This window comes from Sceloporus undulatus, chromosome 6, assembly GCF_019175285.1.
Source record: "Sceloporus undulatus isolate JIND9_A2432 ecotype Alabama chromosome 6, SceUnd_v1.1, whole genome shotgun sequence".
NCBI lineage: Eukaryota > Metazoa > Chordata > Lepidosauria > Squamata > Phrynosomatidae > Sceloporus > Sceloporus undulatus.
Genome location: NC_056527.1, coordinates 97,404,546 through 97,430,855, shown reverse-complemented (window position 1 = coordinate 97,430,855; position 26,310 = coordinate 97,404,546). Strand labels below are relative to the sequence as shown.

The 26,310-nt window shown below is 43.9% G+C and overlaps 2 protein-coding genes across 2 annotated transcripts in view; one reads left to right on the top strand and one right to left on the bottom strand.

Annotated features, from left to right (window-relative positions):
• Positions 1–2,558: 2,558 nt before the first annotated feature.
• SCAF1 (SR-related CTD associated factor 1) lies at positions 2,559–25,884 on the top strand. Its single transcript, XM_042471977.1, is given in 11 exon segments — positions 2,559–2,716; positions 6,077–6,143; positions 7,075–7,202; positions 9,497–9,615; positions 11,461–11,573; positions 13,115–13,353; positions 13,355–16,340; positions 18,652–18,734; positions 22,322–22,606; positions 24,880–25,008; positions 25,121–25,884. Coding segments are annotated over 11 exon segments (4,461 nt in total). The 5' UTR covers positions 2,559–2,578; the 3' UTR covers positions 25,295–25,884.
• The window catches only part of IRF3 (interferon regulatory factor 3), a 40,312-nt gene continuing 23,709 nt past the window's right edge, over positions 9,708–26,310 (bottom strand). The window contains exon 10 of the mRNA XM_042471980.1: positions 9,708–10,573. Within this exon, the coding sequence (XP_042327914.1) occupies positions 10,556–10,573 (18 nt within the window). The 3' untranslated portion in view covers positions 9,708–10,555. The remainder of the gene's footprint in view (positions 10,574–26,310) is intronic.

Sequence of the window (26,310 nt, the reverse complement as noted above, 5' to 3'; positions counted from 1 at the left end):
CAAGTTGTGGAGGTGATGTTTGATGGTTTGTTTGTTTTTGTGTGCCTTGTTTCTGGACCGTAAGGCGAACCTGTCGTGGGGTTTTCTTGGCAGGTTCCTTCGGAGGGGGTTTCCCATTTCCATCCTCCGAGGCTGAGAGAGTGTGACTTGCCCAAGGTCACCCATTGGGTTTCTATGACAGAGCGGGGGTTCGAACCCTGGTCTCCAGAGTCATAGTCCAGCACTTCAACCACTACAGCACTTTGGCTCTCTCTTTTGGTGTTACCTGACCAAATTATCAAGGATCTCTCTGTGGTATTCAGGCCAGGAATTGGTTATGGCAGCATGAGGTTAATTGAAGTGAGAGGTGCAATTTGCCTGTTGAGCCCAGAACTGGATCAGCTTCCAGAAGCCCTTGGTCAGTGGTCTGGGATTCTGGAAGCTGAAGTCGAAAACACCTGGAAGGCCAGAGTTGGGAATCACTGCGTTAGGATCTCATATATTTCCTATTTCCTGATCTTGGGAAGTAGATAGGCTACAAATCTGTACCCTGTTACTGAGCTAAAGTAGTTAGTGATGAAAGGAGATGATACAAGTTGTGGGAGTTGGAGGACTGAGAGGCAAATTTGGTTGAGGGGAATTTTATAGTACAGGATGAGAAGCAATGTGAAGCAGATGAGGCATAAAGACTATTGGAAATTGAAAGCGGGCAAGTTGAAAGTGGCTAAATGGCCTCCTGAGTAGCATTCAAAGTGTGGCATCGTCAGTATGAAGATGGAATAACGTGTCCAAAATGGAATAAAAGCAGGATGTTAGGGATTCAAAATGGGAAAGTAGCAGAATGGGAGATTTGCTAGTGCTACAGTTGGGTCCTGAACTGATGGTGTGTGAAAGGATGCTGTGTAAGATGGAATGGATGACAAAAGTCTTCCTTTAAAGGTTTCTAAGGAAAGAATAGCTGGTCAACTTTGGGGGCATTTTAAATATAGGATGGTTGTGAGAAGAAGAGTTGAATACACAATCCATTAGGTTTATTTTAGGTAAATGAAAATGATAAGCAATGGCTTTCATACCCTGGTGTTTGTCAGATGTTCATGTCTAACCATTGGTTGTGCTGGCTTGAGGGTTGGCATAGAGTACTGGAAGCGACTTCATTTGGGATGTAAAATCTAGTATGTAACTGTACATATCAAGCAATTCACCGTTTCAGTAAAGGGAAAAATAAGGAATAAGAAATATATATAGGGCTGATTTCCCCTTTTTTCCCTTTGTACATTAGAAAACAAATGCCCAGATGCTTTCATGCCCCACAGATCCGTGATGCAATTTTACCAGGAACTCATCGTTCTATTGCTTTTCAGTTTGGAATTCTGCCATTCTACCCATGATTCTGTGTCTTGGACAGCTCCAGCATCTAATGCCATTTAAGCTTTGGAACAGACTGAGGTTTACAAAGGGAACTGGGGACAGTGTTTATTCACTGAAGACAGGGAAAAAAGTAGAGATGCTTCATACGGGGTCTTATATGAAACAGTGATACAGCAGAAGAAAAGGACTAATGTATGGATAGTTTGATTATGGGAAAGGGAAATTGTGAATAGAGAGGTGTTAAACTCACTGGGTGACCTTGAGCAAGTCACATTCTCTCAGTCCCAGAGGATGGCAATGGCAAACTCCCTCTGAGTAAATCTTATTACGAAAACAGTATGATAGGTTTACCTTAGGGTTGCCAAAGGTCAGAAATGACTTGAAGGCGCACAATAACAACAACAACAAAAAATGTGAATATTGGGACTAAACAAGCTGTGCATACAACTACAGCTTTCTCGTCCAGTGTGTTAATGCATTCAATTAATTTCTTACTCAGAAACAAAATCTCACTAATTAATTGGGAGATTTCCAGCAGCTTATTTCTGATCTTGGGGATAGTACAGTCACTATATTCATTCTCTAAGAATTTCCACCAGAAGAGTACTCTCCCTAGATTAGCTAATGAGAAATGAAAAGTTTTCTAGATATGCCCAGGAGCAATAGAGGAACAAGCCATGTAGATAGAACCGGGTATGAAGCCAAATCCTGGTTTTCCTCCTTGCTCTTATTGTCTTGCCTTGAAAGTGGCTCATTAACTGCCATTAATCACTGCTCTTGTCCCAGGTAGTGCTGGTTAGAGATGGAGATCTGGGTGCAGCATTTGAAGACTTCTCCCATCATCTGGGTCTGAATTAGTTGCTGTTCCTCTTCTTTAAGGATTCTGACTTTAAATGGCAAATAGCTCTGATGTCTCTGGGAAATGTATGAGGATGAGTGCCTTGATTCCAAGAGTTCTGTGCAAGGGAAGTCTATTCCCTTGATCACAGGAATAGAGAGATGATGTGTAGTTGTGTGTTGAACTGCAACTCTCATCATACTTTCCTCACTATTTGTTTTTGCTGTTTTCTGCTGATGAGGATTGCTCTCCAACAGCATTGACATGTTCCCCTCAACCCTCCTCTGCTATAGTTTAAGAGCTTAGATCTAAAGTACACAGGTTAGTCAGAACCTTGGAATGTCACTGATGTCTTTCTCTCCTTGACTTCCAGGATTTCTAGCTCTTGCAGGCATGGAAGAAGAAGAGAATCGCCAATCCCCAGTAAGGGAGGATCCTGCACGAGGTGGTGAGAAGCCACCCAGTGAACCTGCTCTTGATTCAGATTGGGACCAATCAGGTGCCCTCTGCGTTGGCCAAGTGATCATTTTGGTAATGGCAATTCTGTTTCTCAAGGGATTGTGGGCTGGAGTGGGGGACATAACTGCTGCTTCCTGATACAGGTTGGACTGAGAGAGACGATGCTGGGAGAGACGATGGTAGTTTTGCCCTGAGTGTTGGTTTGTCTGCACTGGAGAGGTACTGCTTTGGAGATGAAGATTAATCTCTTGAACTGGGTTTCTCATTTATAAATGCATAGTTGCCAGTTATTTATTTTGAAGGTTCTCTTTTTATATTTCTTACCACAGTGTTTTTGTTTTGTTTTTTGGTGGTTCTGCTCTGTTATCAGTTTTTAGTAGATGTGTTCCTTCCTGAGACTCGTGTTCTAGGCCAGACCATGGACATGAGGCCATGTTCCTTCAAACGTTGTTGCCTTTTGAATAACTTGAAAGCATCTACATAGTTCTCTTCATTGGGTGGAAATATGGATGTCTGAATGCATAAACTCATTGCAGCATCTTGACTCCTGAATGATTCCTGAAGATTATGCAACTGTCAAAGAGGAGATGGGAAAGAAAAGGGCCAGACCTAGCTGTAAATCAAGGAGAGGTTGAGGTGCCATTAAAATATGGGAGAGGGGTGTGGGAGAATGTGACTGAGGTGGAAGAGAAGTCTTGATGAAAGGCATTTTCTTCCATTCCTGACTTTCTGCAAATGGCACATTATTGAAATAAATCAAAGTTATGTGAAAGAATCTGGATAAGATGACTCTTCCACCACAAAACTAAGAGTAGATAACAAGGAGAAAGAAGATGGTTTGGCTTCTACTTTTATGCCTTAATTTTAGGGGACTAACTTTCCTGGATCAACATTTTTACCTGACACTTAGCCACTGCCATCTCAAGAATTCTGCAGTAAAAGGTGCTGCAGCATGCTCTGTTGACCTAAGCCTTGTGACACGTGTCAGTAAAAAGAACCCTGAAATGTCTATTTACCTTCTTGCAGGAGCATACTATATATTTAATAGCAGGAGAACAAGCACCCTGGGAATACCAAAATGAAACATAGGCCCAGTACACACTGGCAGCGAAACACCGCTTCTCTTTGCTGCACATCATTGCCGCAGCACCCAAACTGCGCGGCAACGATACACAGGCAGGAAGAAGCTGCCTAGAGCAGCTTCTTCCTTAGGATGCAGCCCTATGATGCCCCTTCCTGGCACAGACATTTGGGCGCTCAGACACCCATACATCATGGACACGCTCCCCGTGTGGGCAGTGCCACTCTATAAAGGGGCTGCCCTCACGTACTAGGGCTCTGGAGCGTGCGGTTGCTTTGGCCCCATGATGGCGCTTCCCGCCCATTTGTACAGGGCCATAGTTTGGATAAATTCTTGATTTGGACTATACCTCCAAGAATCTCCAGGTCAGCCATAGTTATACTGGCTGGGGAATACTGGGGGTATAGTTCAAAAAAGCCTTCTCAAGCTCTGAAGTGAATAAATATCATACCCTAGCCACTGGAACCATCTCAGTCTATTTGTTTTTAAAAAATCTTGAAATTTGTCCATCTGTCATTTTTTATTTTCTGCAGCTCTCAGAGCTAAATATTTGTCATCTCCTGTGGGGTTTGAACTTGACAGGATTCTTCAAACACAACTTGATTTTTGCAGTGGAAGTCATATTCTGAGCTCTGTGACATCATGATCTCAGTAGTGAGGATCCCCAGCACAACTTTTTAAGTGCTCTCCTAAAAAGAAAACCACCAGGAGGTGAAAATCAGATTTCACAAAATCAGTCATTACAAAAATAGAAGATCTCTGGATTCATTAGAACTTAATCCATTCCTTTTTTTTTTTTAGTCTAAGCTTTTCTGAAAAAACAGTGCAATAATATTACTCTATTCAGCTGTTGAGTGAAGTATATTAAACAGCAGTGTTCCATGATGACATTAATTGAGATTTATATACAGTGGTCTGCATCTAATCTTAGTCCTACTTGGAATCGTCCCAGTGAAATCTAAGTTAGTCATGACTAAAATCCCATCAATTTCAGTGTGCAGAGTGTAAGTCTGAATTCAATCCAATAAGTAGCTAAAACTACAGAGATTTTAAATATTCCATCTGTAGTAGCTGATCTCCAAGCATGTGGTCCACAGAAAGTATGCAGAAACAATATGGTATATTTGTGTGTGCTACGCTTGATTTTTAAAATATTTTTTTATTGGACAACAGATCAAAGCATAGTTAGAAGAGACCACAAGGGCCATCCAGTCCAACCCCCTGCCATGCAGGAAATCACAATTGAAGCATCCCCAATGGATAGCCATCCAGCCTCTGTTCTGATCAGGGGCCAGATTGCCTAACAAATTTTGGTTCTACTACTTCCATAATGTGATGATACCAACACTGACAAAAGTGCTTTAAAATGTGAGATATATATCTGCTTTTGTCTGTGGAACAATTTTTATTAGCCCAAGAGTCCCAACTATTCTCAAATGAATACAAAGGGGAAATATATATGAAATGGCCAGTGGTAAGATTTGAGAGCATAGGGGCTAACATCCTAATACAGGGATGTGGAATGTTTGGCCTTTCTAGAAAGTGAAGGTCTGAGGTGGGTGTGTGTGTGTGTGTGTGTGTGTGTGTGTGTATAAAACTTTCTCAGGCTTTCTTTCCAAAGAAATGCAAGAACAAACCTTTTGGAAAAAAGCTAACCTTGGGGCATGTACAGAAAAAGGGGGAAATAACCCTCTGATACTGGGGTAGCACAGCTGGCTCAAACCACTGGTGCAAATTCAACACAGAGATGGTTGGCAGCAACGAGTGATGCAGATGCAAAACCAAAAGTGTTTGTTCAGTCATGGGTCCTGAAAGCCATGCTGAGCTGAGTGCAGCCAGTTTATTTGTATTTGTTTTTAAAGGTTGAAGCACTCACTGAAGACAAGGTACAAAGGGGAAATTAGATGTGCTCTGATTATCTGGGAACACTTTCTGTTCTTCCCAAGTGACCAGGATTATTGTAAATTGTGGATCTGGTATTTGATAAAATAATTTCTGTTAAAGATTGTATGATAAACTAACAATATTTACAGTGAGTGGTCATTTCTTTTTAATGGCTGTTCTTATGATAATCAGTTCATCTCCTTTGAGTATTTTAACTATCAAAGTACATCTGTAGACTTTAGGTTTGGTGGTTTCTTACAGTTTAATCGCTTGGTTACTAATGCATTGCTACTCCCATTGTATTGAAATATAAGATTTCTGCCCCCCCCCCTCCCTTCCATTTAGCTTTTTACTCTTAATTACATTGATTCTCCCTGTCTAGATGCATTCGGGATAGTTACTTTCTTTTTTGTCAATAGTAGTTCTCGACATTCTTCAGTAACTACACCCCCCTTCTCTCTTTGCAGAAAGCTTTGCAACAAGCTGTGGACCCTGGCTTGGCAGCTGAACTGCAAGATCCAGCAAATGAGAAAGGTACTTCAGAATCCAGAGTGAGAGCTAAGATTAAAGCCAGGAATGGATGGATTAGACCTTGAGCAGCAGAGATCTCTGCCCAAAAACATTGCATAATTATTATTTAACTTATATCCTGCTTTTCTCTCAGTTTGGGACCCAAAGTGGCTTACCATATAAGTTAAAACAAGCATGATAAGCTTGATTTGTGTCAAGTCAAGGGACTGGGGTTTTGGCTGCAGGTTTTTCATGTGAAATTACACAAACTAAATTGTAAATATAGGATATATTTATTTCACTTTATCAAGTGTCCCCATCTAATGCCCTTCATATGTATTGGGCTACAATTTCCATCAACCAGCAGTGCTTTTTTTGTCAGTGGAGAAACGCCAGATGGCCTGAGTTTTGAGACAGTTCTTCTTAATGTCTACAGGTTATGGTTTCTTCATTTCAGCAGTATCAGTATTGGGGAAGTTGGAGAAATCTTAAACATAACGGAGACAGAAATCCTTACTGGTCTGCCATAAATCACCCAGGGATCAATCATTAGATCCAGATCTATCTTTTGCCTGCACTTGTCTTATACCAGACTTCAAATATTTGGCCAGTTTCTGTGCCAGCTTTATTTGGAGCAGTATGTCCTGTGAAGGAATTCAGTGTGTCCCAGTCTATAGGGATATCAGCCTTCCACAGTCTTCCATCCTCTGGTTGTACTGGACTGTAATTCCCGTGAACCACAGCAGGCTTGGCTAGCATTGTAACACATCCAAAAAGTTAAGGGTCAAAGAAGCCTTCTGTTTATCACCATTTTGAGAAAATGCTTCTTAATGATTGGAGATTACTACACTCAAAGACAACTAAACACACTGGCCTTATTTACTTCCCAGTATTTGTGACACTTCAGGCACTTGATATGATATTACTTGGGTCTCTTTATTAATTTTGTCCTCAGATGCAGAATGCAAGCGTACAAGCCGAAGAAAATGGTGCAGGAGCTCCAAATCTGAAGGGCCTGGAAGAGATGAACTGGGAAGTGGGGACCCTGCATTGGCCTGCGATAGGAATGGTCTGATGGGTGAGGTATGTTGCAGTCTCCTGTTGCAAGCATGTCTTGTTCCTGTGATGATGTGTTAAGTATTAGTGAGTTAACATGTTCAGTCGTAATTTATTTATTTATTTATATAGCACTATAGATTTACACAGTGCTGTACATACGATCAATAAAATAGACAAAAAGAAACCTGCCTATGGCGTACATTCTACAAAATGAGAACAATATACACTTGTCCCTCCATATTTGCTAGGGTTAGGGGCACAAGACTCCTGTGAATATGGAAAAACCGCAAATAATAAAAACACCATGTTTTTACCTGAGAGGACACCTCTCTAGGAATCTCTAGGTCCTCCAGGGCAACTCCGTGGTCAACGTCCGACAGACACTGACCATAGAGCTGCGCTGGAGGAGCTACAAAGGCCTAGTAGAGTATTCTCTCTAGGAATCTCTAGGTATTTTTGGTGCAACTTTTAGTTAAAGTTGACCATAGAGTTGCACTGGAGGACCTAGATATTCCTAGAGAGAACATTTTTAATAAACTCTGTGAATAATCAAATCCGCAAATATCAAAGTCATAAATATGGAGGGATGAATGTCCATATAAAATCATGCATAATAATAGACTATAGGAGTCGATAAAATAAGCAGGCAACAAATTAAAAACATCAAGTATAAAATATCAAGTGTCAAATAACAATCACACAATGCCTGGGAACGCTTCCCTGAACAGTATAGTCTTCAACTCAGTTTGGAAACTGGTTAAAGAAGTGAAGAGCCGCGTTCGTGGGGGAGTTCCAGGAGTGAGGGGCAGCAAGTGAAAAGGGAAGAATCTGGGATGGGGCAGTGGAAATCCTAGGCTGAAACAGCAGACCTTGACTACCAGAATGGAGGGCATGGGTGGGAAGGTGAGGAGAAAGAAGCTCAGATAAATAAGGAGGGGCCAGCCCATGCAGGGATTTAAAAGTCAACAAGAGAAGTTTATACTGAATATGGAAGGGGAGGGGGAGCCAGTGAAGGGAAAATAGAGGAGAGATATGGTCGAAGCAGTGAGAGGATGTAATGATGCGTGCAGCTGAATGCTAGACAGAAATTAAAGGATGGAGGTGAGAGAGAGGAAGCCTTCCAGAAGGAGGTTACAATAATCTAGTCGCGAGGTGACCAGGACATGGACCAGAGTCTTGGCAGTAGAGGCCGACAGAAATGGTTGGATTTTAGCAATATTGTATAGAAAGAATCTACATGCCTTGGCTGTGTACTGGATGTGACATGATCGCCGTTATGATCATGTCTCCCCTCTGTTGTCCTCCCTTCACTGGCTCCCTTTTCCTTTCCGCATCAGGTACAAACTTTTGCTACTCACCTTTAAAGTCCTGTATGGGCTGGCCCCTCTTTATTTAACCGATCTTCTCTCTCCCTACATCCCTACTCGCACACTCCGCTCTGGTAGCCAAAGTCTCCTCTCTCAACCCAGGATCTCCTCTGCCCCATCCCGGATCCGTCCCTTCTCTCTTGCTGCCCCTCATTCCTGGAACCTTCTTCCTCTGCTTGCATGGCTCATCACTTCCCTAACCAGCTTTAAGGCTGAGCTGAAAACCATATTGTTTAAGGAAGCGTTCTCAGGGAATTTGTGATTGTCATCTGGCTGTCTGATAATATTTGATGTGATGTGACTTGTTTTATATTTGATGTTTTTAATTTGTTTTTTCTTTTCTATATGGTAATTTTATCTATTCTTTTAATTGTTATTATTTTAGAATGTACGCCTGGGGCAGGCTTTTATATTCTCTTTAATTTTACCGACTTTGTACAGCGCTGTGTATAATTACAGCGCTTTAGAAATAAAGTTTATTAATAATAATCTGGGGGATACACGACAGAGAACAATCAAAAATGAAACCAAGACTGCGGGCTTCTTGGACCGGTTGAATAGAGATGTCATCAATAGAAACAGAAAAGAAGTGTTGAAGGGTAGACTTGGGTGGAAAAACAAAAAGCTCTGTCTTGGACATGTAAATCATGACAAGTGCTACATGGTTGTATGCTGCTGGAAAGTTCTAACACATATGAGTTTGATCTTCCAAGGCAGCTAGGTTTCGGTCAATATTCTGATGAGCTGGATGGAACCATTGTATTTGGCAGTGGTGATGGTGGGTTGTGGTGATGGAACTTCATTGTAAAATGTGAACAACTGCAGATGCATTGTTGTGAATATGAACCTGTTGTTTTGTTGTGTCCTTCTCTCCCCCTCCCACACACCTTAGGAGGGGGACTTGTAATTCTTGGCTTATATGTGATGATGCCACTTTCTATTTTCCTCCAGGTTCTTGATGCGCCTTCTTCTGGTGTGATGCCTGCTTTGGCTGGAGTCTTGGATTACCTGGAATGGATTTACCATTTGCCCCAAGAAGTAGAGAGCCCCATAGGGACCCAAGCGGTTTAGTAAGTGGGATTGTTATAGAGCAGTAATTTCAAGAGATGCAAGTTTACCCTATTATGGAGAGTGTTCTAATTTCTATATTAAAAGATTTGAGATTTTACTACTCAGTATTTCATCTGTTTATTTAAAAACATAAGGAGGAACTCTGCTGGACCAGACCAAAACCCTGTCCAGCTTTCTGTTTCCCACAGCAGCCAATCAGATGCCCATAAACACAAAATAAATGCCACAGCTCTTGCTCTTGCTACCCAACAACTGATACAGAGAGAGAGATATCTTCCACCCCTGGAGTTAGTATATAGCCAACATGATTAGTAGCCTGTGTTTCCTCCATCAGCTTGTCTTGTTCCTTTTTAAGGCCACCTAGTTAACATAATAGGGTAATGATGATGCTTTTAGAAATGAATGCCTCTGCACAGATTAGATTTAGATGGATGTCAAATGATGAAATGCACAGCTGGAATTGCTCTTCCTAGTAATTTAAGAATGATTTGAGTGCAATAGCAAAAGAAGACACATTTACAGGAACAAAGTAGTGTTGTAGCCGAAAGGTTTGTTTGTCTTTGTTCCAGTGCCTGGTAGTTGGACTGGGATACAGCATTCAAAATGAGTGGTGCTTCTATGCATTTCTTTGACAAAAGGGCATTCTCCAAAAGTGGAGGAAGCTGCTGAAAGCACCTCTCAGCATAATCTGATACCTAAGCATGCCGATGGGTGACGATGCTATATCAGACCTTACTAGAGTAAGGTTAGGGATCATGGTGGGCCTGAAGGAAAGGAGACAAATTTTGAAATGTACACTGGACCAAATCCTTTGAATGATGATAGCATGTCTGTAGGAGTTGGTCCATATACTGGAGTATTCAAGTGACAACCCGTTGACTTCTGATTGTGGAACTTCAGAGGTTACTGGGTGGTGAATTCATCCTCAGAGTGGCAAAGTTAAGGACGGTGACAGGTCTGCATAAGAGAAAGAAGCAAGGAAAGACAGTTGTAGCTTTTAAAGTTGTCTTGTTGTTGCGTGCCTTCAAGTTGTTTCTGATTTACAGTGATCCTAAGCCAAGCCTATCCTAGGGTTTTCTTGGTAAGATTTGTTCAAAGTTGATTTGCCTTCCTCTGAGGCTGAAACAGTGTGACTTGCCCAAGATGTGTTTCTGTGGCTGAACAGGGATTTGAACCTTGGTCTCCAGAGTCATGCAACATTCAAACCACTACACCATCTTTTAAAAGCCTATAGTTGCAAATGGTTTTGACCAAGTGAATTGTATATCCATGTGATGTTAGTGGCAGGGTTGCAACTTTGACTCTGCTTGAGAATTTTGGATGTGGTGAGTGAATGCAGATTTTATTTATTTATTTTTTGCTGTCCAGTTTTTAAAATTGACTTGGGAGTTTGTGGCTTTTCCAGTGTTAATGAACTATTCTAATAATCTCTTTTAGCCCCTCTGGTTGAGGCTGGTAGGACACTAGCAACATGGAGGGCATAGGCTGCCCAGCCCTGAGCTGTCATTTAGAATCTGATTCCTCCAGATGTTGTTGGATTACAAATCCTGTCATTATCAGCATGCCAAGAATGATGGGAGTTGCATTCCAATAAGATCTGGAAAGCCACACCCTGATTTTAAAGCTTTAAGGGAGAAGTGAGCAACGGTGGACTTCCAAGTATTTTTTTAGCCTATAATTCCCATCAGCCTTAGCCAGTATAGCCAGTGAAAAGGCAATTGTAGTCCAAAAGCATCTGGAAAGCTGTCATGCTTGAAGGCTAGCATGATGACTGTAGTTTGGGAACTTTGGAAGATTAGTGAGATCACTGCCTAATTCTGTTTCCACATGTCCCCTTTCAATAGTGAAGATGAAGAAATGGAAGAGGTGGAGCTGGTCGCTGAGGTGCGGCTGGGAGATGTTAGTGCCCTGTCAGGCGTCTTTAGAAGAAACCTGTCCTGGAGGATGCAGAAATCTGGTGCGTATGTGTGTGTACATGCACATGAAAGAAGGGGGAAGGTATGGGCATATTTCAGTAACATCTTAGCACAGTAGATGGCAACTAGACTTTGGGGTGGACTATAGAGAGGAGTTCTTACGCAGGAGTACAGACAGGAACTTAATCACAGGTCCCCTGCTTAATAGGCTCCTTATTTTGCCCACTCAAAGCCACCCAAGGTTTTTATTATGGGGCGAGAAGGAATAGGCTGTCAGACTTAGAAGTGAGATGGTAACTTCTTTTACTTTCTATTGAATGAAGTCCTTACATGCTAGCCCAGTTTCTTTTGTGGCCCAAGATCCTCTAAGGGAGTGGAAAGGAGAATTGTAAGGTTTTCCATAATCCTGCCTTTGGTCACATGAACAAACAGCTTTTTTAAACTGCTACCTTGAGAAGTTAGGTCCCATCTAGCAATCAAAAACTTTGCACTGACACCACTGGATCCTGTCATGTGTAGATGAGACCAAGCAACTAGTCTCCATAAGTGAGATTTGGATTGCAGTTGCAAGATGCTGACTGTGAGTGTAGGCAGCGTCTCTCTTGTACAGTTGACTATATGGTTCTCTGGCCTGGTTGGGTTGTCCATTGTACCTCCATTGATTGCGTGGTTCTGTGGGATGGAGGAGACTCCTAGAATGATCTGGAGTTTGTGGCTGATTGGTTAAGAGGAATTGCAGATACCTGCACACAGCTTGGTTTCGAGCTGGACCTGGCTGACTTAAAATTAGAGTGGTATTTGAGAAATGGAATATAGGAATTTCCATCTCTTTAGGAGCAGTCCTTCCTGACCTTATACCCTCCTGGGGGTGGGAAAGCCTCCAACAGCTCCCATTATCCTCAGCCAAACTGAGCTTTGGCCTTACTTATAGTGGATGCCGGGAGCAATAGTCTTAACCAAACTGAAGGGTACTAAACTCAGAGACAGTTGTTTGTTTGTTTTTCCTTTTTGTATTAATAATTTTTAAACTTTACAATACAAATTGTAACACATTCTTCATACAATATATGCTTTTACAGTTTACTTATTTTAAACTAAATATCACCTCAGTGATTATAGGCTTATTCTTCAAGCTTTCCATAAAAAACCATGAATTTTTATATTACAACAAAAAATCTTTAAACCCTCAATTATTATTATTATTATTAACCTTTATTAAGATATTGTTTCTATTATTACTTGAACAACTCATTACTGAGCAGCAGTTAAATAAAGTATTATGGCTTCCCAGTCCTTTCCCCATTTAGTCATATCTTTTTTGTTTAATAATGCTGTTAATCTATCTAATTCTTTCATTACAAGTATTTTGTTTCGCCAATCCTCTATAGTTGGGGTGAGAGGTAATTTCCACTTCTTTGCTATTATCCCTCTGGCCGCGGATATTAAATATAATAATATTTTCCAAAATTTCCTTTCTTCATCAAGGCCTAATAATGAGGTCATGTTTAACAGATATATTGTTTTAATGTGTGGAAGATACAAATTTTGCTGCACTCCTGACTGTTCCTTTTGCTTTGTACAGCCTGCCTTGGATCATCTGCACCCTGCTGGAGAGGAAGCAGCACCTGTCCCGTTGGCCAGCCTTTGCTCTTAGAGCAGCCCTATCTTCTGGACCCACACAGAACTATGCCTATCATGGACAAGGCTAGTTGGACTTCTCTTTTAGGCAGAAGCAAGGTTTCGAAGGTCCCTAAAGCAGATAGGACTTCTCCTTCACCTTGCTTAGGCATGACTCTGGGAACTGGCATGGGAATTTCCAGTGGGGGGGCAGCAACGCCCCCAGAGTGCCACTGGTCGGGAATCTGAATCCCAGCAGAGATCGCAGCCACCACCCTCCAACTCCATAGATAAGGCTGATTCCAGCACTTCTTCTTCATCGTCTTGCTCATCATCAACCTCCTCCATGTCCCGCCACCAAGGCCTGCCTGGAGAAGGTGGCAGTGCTGGCTCCTCGAACCCTTGTCCCCCAATGCATTCCCCAGACTTAGATATTTATGATCCCTTTCATCCCACTGATGAGGATAACCTTAATGGTGACTTTGGCTTTGGCGATTCTCCCAACAAGGATTCAGAGGGTGGCCGGCATGACCAGAAATATGATCCCTTTGATCCCACAGGCTCCAACCCTAGTTCCTCTGTTAGTACTCCTTCACCTGAGGAGGAGGAGGATGAAGATGATGATGAGGAAGATGACCATGACCAGAATCCTCCAGACATGTCCCATAGCATTAGTCGCATCTCAGAAACTTTGGCTGGCATCTATGATGAAAATAGTTTGAGCCAGGATTTCCCCAGCTCTGACAAAGGACAAGAAGATTCAGAGCCAGAGGCAGAACCTGATGGGGAATATGAAAGCAAGGCCACATGTCCCGCTGAACCCCCTGAGGGCAAAGAGCTTCCGGGTGCTGATTCCACCCTGCCTGAGGAGCTTCCCTCAGAACAGGCTGAATCTCAAGCACCTGAGCCACGCCGTCGGGTATTTGTGGTAGATCTGGCCCCCAAAGGCCGCTTGGATGTGGAAGCCAAGCCCCAGCTGGAAGGAAAAGTGTCCCTAGAAGTGGTGACAGTTGGAAATGCCAAACTGAGGAGTGGGGAGAAGACATCCAAAGGTGGGCATCACCGAGCTGGGCGGCGGTCATCAATGGATTGGGACGGGAGTGGTGGTGGTGACTCAGAAATTGAAGAAGGGGAGATTGTTCAGCCTGAAGATGAGCGGTACAGTCCCATTCGACTCTTCCGGAGCAGATGCCGAACTGCTGAACAGCGTACCCTGAGAGTCGTGGAAGGTGATGATTTCCTGTCACTCCATGCAGACTCGGATGATGAAGGAGCCTTACAGATTGACTTTAGTGAGAACCAACCTGACCCACGTTGGAAAGGGGTGGACTTGAGGCGGAAGATTCTGACTCAGCGCCGAGAGCGCTATCACCGAGCTCCATCGCCACTGCCTCCACCCCCACCCCCACCCGCCCCAAAGCGTCCTGCCTCCAAATCCCACTCAGGTTCTAGTTCTGGCTCATGTAAGAAATCCAAACGGGAACGCAAAAGATCTCGTGAACGTAAGGCCTCAAAACCCAAGGAGTCTTACACCTCGTCATGGAACCCCAAGAAGAAATCCAAGTCACGCTCAAAATCCAAGGAACTCCGGCAGTCACGTCACAGAGCCTCAAGGTCCCGCTCACATCATCGAACCTCCCGTTCCTGGTCACCATCCATCAGCACAAGCTTGTCAGCTGTTGGCTCATCACACACATCTGCAGAACGACGCAAGAGCAGGAAGTCTAAGTCAAAGGAGAAGCGCCGTGGGCGGCATTCCCGGTCACGCAGTAGTAGCCGTGCCCATCGCAGTCGGCACAAAGACAGACATAGGGGGGATGGTGGCAGGAAGAAGAAGAAACGCTCCCGCTCCCGGTCACGTGAGAAGCATTCCTCCCATCGGTTATCCAAGGACAAGGAGCGGGAGGTCCACCTTTTGGAGGAACCCAAGACTGAGAAGGCCCTGATAGAGCGTCGGAGAGATGCACGAACTGTGGTGCCCCCCTCGATCCAGGACCTCAATGACAATGACCTCTTCACCATCAAACGGACCATTACAGTCAACCAGCAAGAGAAAATGGAGGGGCTGCTGGAGACGCCAGAGAGAGCTAAGCGGGAGGTGCTTTACGATTCTGAAGGAATGAGCTTTGATGCCTGCTTCTCAGACCGAGAGCCTGCTGAGGAGTCCAAGTCCAGTGGAGTGCGCCTGACAGCCAAAGAGGATGTCGCCCCATCCCGCAAGGACAAACGGCCTGAGGAGGACACCAAGCTGAAGATGCCCAAGGAGAAAGAGCGCAAGAGAGCTTATCTCGAGGATCGCCCTGGTGCCCGGGATAAGTACAAGAAAAAGTTGAAGGAGGTCCCACCCTGTTCTGAACAACAAGAATTGCCTAAGGCTGAAAAAAAGGCCCGGACTGACAGGGACAAGACTGGGAAAAAGGTTAAGGCTGGAGGCCACAAAGAAAGTGGCAAGTTAGGTTCAGGCCGGAAGGTGAAGCTCCAGTCCAAGGTAGCTGTGTTGATCCGTGAAGGGGTAAGCAGCACCACCTCAGTGAAGGAAGTGGGTTCAATTGGGGTGAAGTTTAGCCGGGATAAGGAGAGCCGTTCACCTTTCCTTAAGTCGGAGGAGAAGGTGTTGATGGTTGGAGCTTCAGCAGCAGGGCAGGGTGAAATGGCTGATGTCAAGGAGCCAGGCTTCAAACCCAAGAAAGTAAAAGGACTGAAGGCTAAAATGGGTGTGAAAAAACTGAAGGGCATCAAGCCAAAGGGAACCTCTGAGCCCAAGAAAAAGAAGAAGCTGAAGGTGAAGACAGGGCTGAAGAAATCCAAAGCTGACAGCTGCAGTCAGGGTGCAAGCAGTCCTTTGAGAGTCAAGGAGGAACCCTCCTGGTCTGGTTCAGAGAAATCAGAGGGCACGGCCAAGCCGCCAAGCCCTCAGCCGTTGGTGCCCGACCAGGAACTTACTCCTGACTCCCAGACAGTGGACAGCAGCTGTAAGACACCTGATGTCTCCTTCCTTCCTGAAGACCCCCCAGTTGAGCAACCTAGGGTGCCAGCAGAGGAGCCTGAAGCAGATAGCTTGTCTGAGACCAAAGAGGAGCAGCCACTTCAGCAGCCGTCCCATACACCTCGTAGCACACCTCAGCCTCCACCTGCTCCCATGTCCTGGAATCTGCAGGGTGGGGTGGACTGCACCAGTGGTGTACTGGCATGTAGGTATCACAGAGGGATGGGAGGGACCATGAGCTATTTTGGTTGGAGGGATTCTGATGGATGTAGTAAAAAAAAAAAAGACTCACTTTTCTTGGCTCTGGTCTTCAGGCTTCAGCAAAAATCAGGTGTTACCAGGAAAGAGATTTCTGTTTTTTTCTCAAATTGTCTTACAGTATATTCAGATCTCTTTTCCAAAGCTGGAGCCTCTGTGTTGTTAATGGATTAACCCGCTTTAGATTCCAGCCCCTCAAATGTTCACTGTCCAAGCACAAGTTCCCAGTTCAGGTCCTCAGTCTTAGCAACCTGAGAAAAACCATAGCCTTCATTTTAGAAAAGCAAGCAAGTTTCATGTTATATTTAGTACAGTACCTGCTTTTTCCTTCCAAGGAGCTCACAGTGGCATACATGACCCTTGCCCCATTTTAATCCTCACAAAAGAACCTGAGAGGTTGGAAAAATGACTTTTTTGGACTGCAGTTTCTAGAATCTCCCTGTTTAGGGAATCTGGGAGTTTTTGGGTGCTGGTTAAGCTAGGAGACAGTGACAGACCCATGATTACTCACTCAACATCATGGCCAATTAGGGATTTGAACTTGGGTTTTCAGTGTTTTCATCCAGTGTTTTAACTGTTGTACTGCACTTCATGTTTCTTGAGGCTGGAGATACAAATCTGCACTGGACAACAAATGAAGAGTCAAAATTTAAAGCAGTGATGGGAATCATGTAGCCCTGCAAATGTTGTTAGATTACAGCTCCCAATATTTCTCACCCTTGGCTATACTGGCTAGGACTGCCTAGGAGTTGAAGGCTGGTAGCATCTGAGGGCCACATAATTTCCATCCCTGATTTACAAGATAGACTAGAAGAGGAATGTAGCAAGTAATTCTCTCTCCTCTCTGGCCACAAGATCCAAAATATTGGCATACAATCTGAACAGCAAGAGAAATTGCATGAAGGGAATACTTGCTTGCAGATGGTCACCATTTTGCCTAAATATATGTGGAACTGTGATTCCTTTGGGCAGATCGTCTCAAAACTGTTGAATTATCCAGAGCCAAGGAGCCAGAAAATAGCAGCTTTTATATATTTATTGGTTTTTGTGAATTTCTGTTTTTCCAGGATCTTTGTGAAGTGTTTTTATGTGGGTTTTTGGGAATGGTATGGTGGGAAATACTAACAGGAGTTAGTGGGTACACAGTTCCATAGACTACAGAGTATCAGACAATTATTGACCGAATATATTTTGCTGCTTGAAGCAAAGGACAGGTGGCCACTTCTCTACTCTGAAATCCAGAAGCAACTAGACTGGCCATTAAATTTTGCTGTAGTTAAGTATTAGAGCCCTCCAGTGCACCTGAGGTCAGCAGGATATTTTAGGGTGTTCGTGTCTGCTTATATCAAAAACATCTCAGGATAGCTTACAACTACAGAGCTGTACAAGGCATAGAGGTCTTTCACCACTGAGAGTTTCAGTTGCTCCATATTGGATAGAATGGGAAGTGTTCTCCTCTCCCTTTTTTCCTGCAAGCTAGTTTCTTGGGGAAATGCTATATGGTCCATGCCATTTCATTTGGCCAGGAGGCAGTATGCCTAACCAGTCTCTGCAGGGTGAGAAGTTGTATGTTCACCCTCATGCACTGGAAGCCATTGTTGGAGAAAGGAAAAAGAGAAGGGTTTTTGTCATATAGATGATCCAAAAACTGCTCCAGAGTATGGTTGGTATCGAGAATTAACTAGCAATGGAGGGACAGGGCAAAGAGCCTAGAAGCTGCATCACATTTAAAACCATGGTGGCATTGGTCCAGAAGGAAGTGAGCTTCTGGAAGACCATGGACCTTTTCATGAGGTGGCTTTGAAAATGACTGACCTACAAGAGAGGGAGGCTTTGCATATGAAGCAGGTGGATTCTTTTTCTTCATGCCTCTGCAAAACAGGATACAAGTTAAACCCTAGCTGTACATGATGTGAATGATCCATAAGTTCTCCCAGTGTGTTAAAATACTTTATCTAGAAGAGCAGGTTGGTAGGAATGTCAACTGGAATCTGGGAGTTATCCTGAGGAGAGAGTGGTTAACTCATCCCCAGTTCTCAATCTTCTCCCCACAGTGCTGTTGTCTGGAGTGGGGGAGATGTGGATAGAATCATAGAGTCTTGAAGGCTATCTAGATCAGTCCCTGCTTGATATCTAAAATTCTGAACTAGAGCATACAAATATTTATCATATTGGAAGACTGAGTCTGGGGTAGAAGACAGTCTTATCAATTCATGAACCTCTTGCAGCCTGGAAAATTATTTTTGTTTCTTGTTTAGTGACTGCCCTGCTCTTCAAGATGGAGGAGGCCAACCTCGCCAGTCGGGCAAAAGCCCAGGAGCTTATTCAAGCAACCAATCAGGTATGAAGCAAGTGTGATGTTGTTAGTGAATTTAGAGTTTGGTTGCTGAATTGAACATTGATTGTGTTTGAATTTCTTTCACCTAAGGGTAGCAATGTTGGCATTCAAGTTTTAAGCACAACCATTGTGTTCTGCATCCCAAATGTGGAATGTGGGCAAAAGAGGTAGCTGTCATGGTTCTGCTTTTATAATTCCAGAATATGTGTAATACAGTTGGTCCTCCGTATACACGGATTTTTTTTACACAGATTCAAGCATCCATGGCTTGAAAATATTCAAAGAAGTATAAATTTCAAGTATCAAACCTTGATTTTTCCATTTTATATAAGGGACACCATTTTGCTATGCCATTGTATTTAATGGGGACTTGAGCATAAACGGATTTTGTTATTCATGGTGGGACCATGCCTTGGTTCCTGGAACCAAACCCCAGCGGATAACAAGGGTCCACTGTACTTACTTCTAAGTCTAGTACAGTGGGCCCGTGATATCCCCTGGGGTTTGATTCCAGGCCCCCCCCCCCCCCCCCTCCATACCAAAATCCGTGGATGCTTAAGTCCCATTATATATGTTGGACAGTAAAATGGTGTCCCTTTTATAAAATGGTAAAATCAAGGTTTTCTGCTTGGCATTTGTATATTTTTTGAATATATGTCAAGCCCTGGATGCTTGAATTTGTGAATAAAAAAAATCTGTGGATATGGAGGGCCAACTGTACAACTTGGTTTTAGTGGTGAGGGAAGGTTTTGAGTTTCACTGTTACTGAAGAGACATTAATATCACAAAGGAGGCAGCACATATGTGTTGGAGCATGCAGAACAGCTTAGGTAGGCAACCAAGTGAATGCCAATGTTTTAGGCTACAACTCCTACCAGCCCCAGGCAATAAGTATGAGAGTTATGGTCCAGATCATTTGGAGTGGATTGATTTCCCTGGCCTTGGTAGCCCATACTTAAGTGATGTAGATGGCTTCAAAGCAACTTTGTGGCCAATGCATAAAGTAACATGATCTGTTTCTGTGCTGGAAGTGGTGCTGCATTCTCCCCTAGGATTATGTTTGCTGCCCCAGTTCACAACTCATCATGTATCTCACCTCTGTGCATATCTAGCATCCTCTACTTCCTCATTGACAGAATGGGTCCCAGATTGCTTGTGGGAAATAACTAGTTGTTGTTTTCTCATCTAAGAGTGAAAAACCTTTATGGGAGGATGGATCCTCTTCCATGGGCTGGATGTTGTGGGACAGGCCCCTAATAATCACCAGGTCCCACATGGGATGATGATGGGCTTCACCTACCCCACCTCACTGTTGGGGGGGGGGGGGCTGGTGAGGTATCTTTCTCACATCTTTACCCAACAGCAGCAGCACTCCTCATGCCTTGTGACATAGTCTGTGATTCTTTATATCCTTCCTGATCAAGGAAAGCTTGGGGCAGGCAGGGCATTGGGAATCTCCACAATTATCTCTAATCACGGATCAGAGGTAACACCAGGAATTTTTATGCTTCCCTCTCCCCTGCCCCCAGCAGTGATGGTGGGCTGGAAAGGGACTTGTAGAAACCTCTAGCAACCCAATTTGGTCTACAGACCAAATGTTCTCTATCCCCAGCATAGTCTCTATGCCAAAAGAGCAAAGGTGTATAAGTATTCTATTCTAACAAAATACCAATTTGATTTACACACCTCCTTGGAAATAAATCCCCTGAGACAAAATGGAACTTGCTTTCCAATTAAACATGCATTGAATTGGACTCCAAAATTCTTTTCAGTTACAGATTAGAGTTTTTGTGATTCGGCTGACAAACAGATGCTTGTCTTTGCAATTACATGGTGTTTGGCAGCCTCCTTAGCAAGCATTTCCACTTCCTCAAAAACATTTTGGCTGTTTTCACAAAGACCTTTAATACAAACCATATCAAAAGGTTTTTCTGTTGCCTCACTTTAAATGTGTGCCTATGTGATAATGTCATTGTTAATTATTCCCTTTCTTTATAGGATCCATAAACTATTTCCCATTGTGCTATTTTTCTCCAAACTTCAGCCCTATCTGGGGGGGGGGGGTCAGCTCTTGGAAATTAATGTGTGTTTGAAGCAGAGGTGGATAACTCCCAGGTGCTGAGCAGCCCCACTGGGTCCCACAGAACACACAAGCAATTATTTATGCCCCACTCCTAATTCTGAATTCACTGCTACAACAACAACATTTCCACATTTTCATGTGTGTGCCTTTACAAGTAAAACAACAACAACCACCAAACCTTCAGTCTTTTGCTGTATTTCAGACAGTAGCAAAAACTGTAGTTTTTTTCCCATGTGAAACCCAAGAGTATGTTTCCTAGAGGTTTGTGAAAACATTTTTTCCAGGAAAAAAAGAGATGTACACCTTCTTTACAATGAAAAAAGGGGTGATTTTGCTGCCACAGCAAATTCACAGATAAGAGAAGACTCAGCAAGGGGCTACAAATGTCAGCTGGGGGGCATTTGTAGCCCAAGGGCCATATATAGCCCATTCCTGATTTGCAGTATTTGTACTTTGCTCCTTAGTCTCTAAAGCTCTAAGTCGGGCTTGCAAAGCTCAGTGGTATAATAGTCCTTGCCAGTCTGAAAGACACAATGCACTATGTCAGAGACAGGGATAGAAAAGAAATGGGACAGAGGGGAGCAAAGATCAGATACTAATCATTATAAGGAACAGCTATGCTAGAAATAGTGGAATGGGTACCGCTCACTAGGTGACAATTGGCCTCTTAATAGAGAAGATGAATATCCTGGCTTTGCTTCTTTCCTTCTGTTTTGCAGCCAGAATTGTGATTCTCTTTGCAACCAAGCAGTGGTCAATTGAAGGGATTCTAGTAATGAAGGATTATTTGTTTCTTCATTTGCCATTCCTTTGGTTCCTGTGCACTATGTATCAGCCCTGCTTTTATTGAGTGACACGCAGGTGAAGGAGATTGTGCATTATTATTTATATTATTTATTTATTTAGGTATTTATATCCCGCCCTTCAGCCTTAATGGCTCTCAGGACGGCTTACAATATTATTTTTAATCAGACAGTTCCCTGCCCTCAGGCTTACAATCTAAAGACACGAAACAAAAGGAGAAGGGATGATGGAGGAAAGGGGATGAGGTCAGTGGTTCTTCTCCCCTCTAAGGCCTGGAACAAGGCAGATGGATGGAGGGGGGCTCTTCCTTTTCCAGGCTAGTCTGATGGACTGGACTACCCTGCCCTGGCCCTCTCAGGCCGGCAGATGGCAGTTGTGGAGGGCGGAGTCATTATTGTCCTGCCCAAAGCTTGGAGAAATTCTGTTTGAGAACTACAGCTTCTAGAATCCTCCAGCCATCATGGCCAGTGGCCATATTCTGTGGGGGTTTCTAGTTGTAGTTCTCTTCAAAAGGGGTCCTATCTCTGACAGCTAGGCAGACTTTAAGTTAACACTTTCATTCCATTTGAGACGAGGGTTCCAATGGCTTTTTTTTTAAACAATGGAAAATCAAAGAGGTGTGCCACTCCACAGTGGTTCATGGATTTCTCTTGCCTCCTTCCCAAGCCCTCTTAACCCCCTTTCCCCTTCTCTAACCTTCCAGATTTTGACGCATACCAAGCCCTCAGCCTCCTTGAACCCTCCTCAGCCACCAGCACCACCAATCCATCCACCTGCTTCACACCTGGCTGTACCGCCTGTCTCTTATCTGCTTCAGGGTTCCCTGCCTCTAGGAGGATGTGGTTCGACCCCTGGCACCCCTACAGGAGTGTTGCCTGGAAATTTAAGCCAGACTTCATCAGGCCCTCCCTCAGCTGGCATCTTTGCTTCCTCATCTGCCACCGATCTGGGCAGCACCAGCTCTGATGGACGAGGAGATAGTGATAAGGTAAAAGTCTTTGGAATTTAAAAATTGTTGTGTTTTGGAGGTAGGCAGCCTGTCCTGTTGCCTGGATGTACTGAATCACAACTCCTACTGTCCACCAGTTTTCATTTGGTCTGATTTTGTATATATCAGGTGGTGAGATTTTGTTTCCTTCTGGCACAGAAATTGGTATATATATATTTTGTTCACATTTTTCACACATCCACATTTTCCTGACTAAAGCATGGTTGTATTTTTCAAATGGTTTTGTGTATGTCTTTTTTTCTCCCCCATGAAACCGTTTTGAAGCCTCAGAAATGTTTAGAATTTAGGCTCTGTTTTTCTTGCAGGGCTCAGGAGATGCATGCAAAAAGGATGTTCCCTTAGGAACATGAGAACCAAACAAATTTATATTCTATCTCTTGGGGTCTATGGGCATTATAGTACAACATAGTAGAGAGCACCGTGTTGGAGAAGGCTCCTTTAATGCCTTTTGTGAACTCCTGTTAGGGACATATGGTTAGGATAAGGGGTGGGAGGAAGCTGTTAGCTGGACTGCTGTCCTGTTTTCAAAATTGAAACTCAAGATAAAACCAAATATCTAAAGTGAATATCATCCCAGTACTGAGAGAAAGCCAGGTAGAACCTTATCATATTATGGGGCAGGTGCTTTAAGCTGGCAGTCAGCAATTCAGAGTCTTCTAGAATTGTTGTGGACTCTAGTTCCTATCATCCCTACAACTCCTCTTGGACTCCCATTGATCAAGCTGTTTGTAGCTAATGTGAATTCTCTGATTCGGAAGGTCACCAGTGTGCCTGCACTTGCTTTAAACTACACTTGGCCCTCCACATTCGTGGCTTTGACACTTGCGTTTTTGATTATCCGTGAGGTCAAGGCTGGGTGCATACACACTCCTCCTCCTCCTCTTCCCTCCCAGACTTTTCCACTTGGGGAAAAAGCCCATGAGGGAGAAGCCAGGAAGGATGTGTGAGCCAACCCCACCCCTTTCCCACTCAGATTGCTGCCTTCCCCAGGCACCCATCCACCCAGGAAAGGATACATTCCCTCCTCTTTCCTGGGCATATCAGTTCCTGGAGAAGACAGGCACCCATCCACCCGGGAAAGGGGCGGGGAACCAGTTAAAGGGACTGGAGGGTGGGGAGGAAAGAGGAGTACGTGCACCTGTTCCTCTTCCCCCACCAACTCCTCCCTTTAACTGGCTTCTGGGAGGGGGTTATTCACAGTTTTTCCACAATCACGGGGGTCTTGCACCCCTAACCCCTGTGAATGTGGAAGGCCAAATGTATACCTGAAAGAAGTCAAGTGGCTTCTGAAGACCTGTGTTAGGATCAGAGAATAATCTTGAACCAGTGGATTCAAATTACAAGAATTATAATAATTAGTTTATTAGGTCCGGGAGATCTTAGAATTATAGACATGGCAGAAATCCCAAGAGTCTTCAAGTTCAACCCCTTGCCAATGTATGAATCAAATTTAAAAGATCACCGACCGATGGCCATCCAACCTCTTTAAAATTTCTATCAAAGGAGAGTCCATCACTTTCTGAGATACTAATTTCTGCTGTCAAATTCTTCCTCATTTTATCTGGAATCTCCTTTCTTGAATCTATTCCATCTGGAGTAGAAGAAAACAAATGTGCTTCATCTACGGCATGGCAGCCCATCCAATACTTGAAGATGGTGATTGTATTGCTGACAGCCGGTATGGTATACTGGTTTGAGCGTTGGACTATGACTCTGGAGACCAGGGTTCCAATCCCAGCTCAGCCATGTAAACCCATTTTGGGCATGTCATAGTCTCTCAGACTCAGAGGATGACAATGGCAAACCCTTTCTGAAGAAAGATGCCAAGAAATCCCATGGTAGTTTTGCCTTAGGGTCCTCATGAGTTAGAAACAATCTGAAGGCACACAACCAGAACATTGTATCACTGTTGTGTCTTCTCCAGTCTTAAAAACACATCCTTAAACTGTTTTTTCACAGAAACAAGTTATTGATATCCTGGTCTCTTTCCATTGTGATCACTATCAGGACAGGACAGCAGCTGCTATTCTACTCCATGCTCCAAAGCTGTTCTCCACCAGAGCTTGAGAACTTAGGGCTAGGTTTTTTGTTTGTTTGTTTACAAAATCAGCCAGCCAACAAGACAGGATATTCTGGGGGCTGTAGTCCACTGAGCTAATCTTGCCAAGCACTAGCCACCAGCTTTAGATTAGCTTGACTGCTTGTATTGCTCCTGGCTCCTGCTAACTCCCCTGCCTCTGCTCCCATTTAAGTATCTGAAAAAGCTGCATACGCAAGAGCGAGCAGTGGAGGAAGTGAAGCTGGCCATCAAACCCTATTACCAGAAAAAGGAGATCACCAAGGAAGAGTACAAGGACATCCTGCGCAAAGCCGTCCACAAGGTAAAGATGTGTATGTTGGAGGTGGCAGTGGTGTTTGGAGTAGTGGGGGTGCAAGTCTACAAAGAAAGAGGAAGGCATGACATTCTTATTTCTTCCTCTGTCCATCCTTTAGATCTGCCACAGCAAGAGTGGAGAAATTAATCCCGTTAAGGTGAACAACCTTATCAAGGCCTACGTCCAGCGATACAAGTACTTTCGAAAACATGGACGCAAGATGGATGAGGAGCCGTGTCTTCCCAAGGAAATAGGGCTAGACAAGTCTGGCTTGCCCATGCCCCCGCTCTGATCTTATCTGATTGCGCGGAGGGAAGGAGAATCAAAACGGCCCTTTATGCAAGTAGGCTTGGCTGAGGCCCACTCCCTGTGCCCCTCCTATACTGTGTGAGGCATGTGGAAGGGGGTTGGGGCAAACCTGTTTGTTTGGAGAGAGGTGGCATTTCAAGAGTGCAGGTCTTGTGCATCTGCTACCTGCCCTGGGCCCCCTCCCCCCAAACACTTTTCATGGTTTTAGCCACAAATTGACTGCGACTGGTGTTTTACCCTGTAAATACAGATGGAAGAGGATGGGAAAGTTTCAGTTTCACCACTCTCAAGTGCCCGTGATACTGTGAGTGGACACTATTCCTCCTGAGCCCTCCCTACACGTAGTTTTTACTCATTTAGCATGTTTTTAATTTGATGGTTTCTTCTTACCCTTCCCATCAATAGTCAGGACACAGCAGTACCATAATTGACCTAGAAATGGCAGTTTCTTGCTGCTATACTGGGTGAGTAATGCACCCCTCACCTCCTCCTTCTCCCAGTTGTAAGTTTGTCTGTCATACTCTTCCCCGCCTTATTTCTCTTCATAAAATTGCATTTAGCCATCTAAACTGAGCTCTGTTTCCATGGTCTTTTAGTGATGGAGTAGACATACGTTGTGAGCCAGTGTGGTATAGTGGTTTGAGCGTTGGACTATGACTCTGGAGACCAGGGTTTGAATCCCTGCTCAACCATGTAAACCTATTGGATGACACTCTCTCAGCCTCAGGGGATCCAATGGCACCCCTCTCCCCCCAAGAAGGAACTGCCAAGAAAACTCCATGATCGGTTTGTTTTAGGGACACTATTGGATAGAAACGACTTGAAAGTATATAACAAGCAGACATGCTTTGGAGCAGGAGTTTGCTCTTGTGTGGGGAGGTAGGAATACTGGCACCCACTTCTTCAGATCAGAGCTGGGTAAGAACTGCTATTATGGCTACCTTGGTAGAGACCTGCCTCCTGTTTTGTGTCTCACAGAACCAGTCACATCACTGTCTT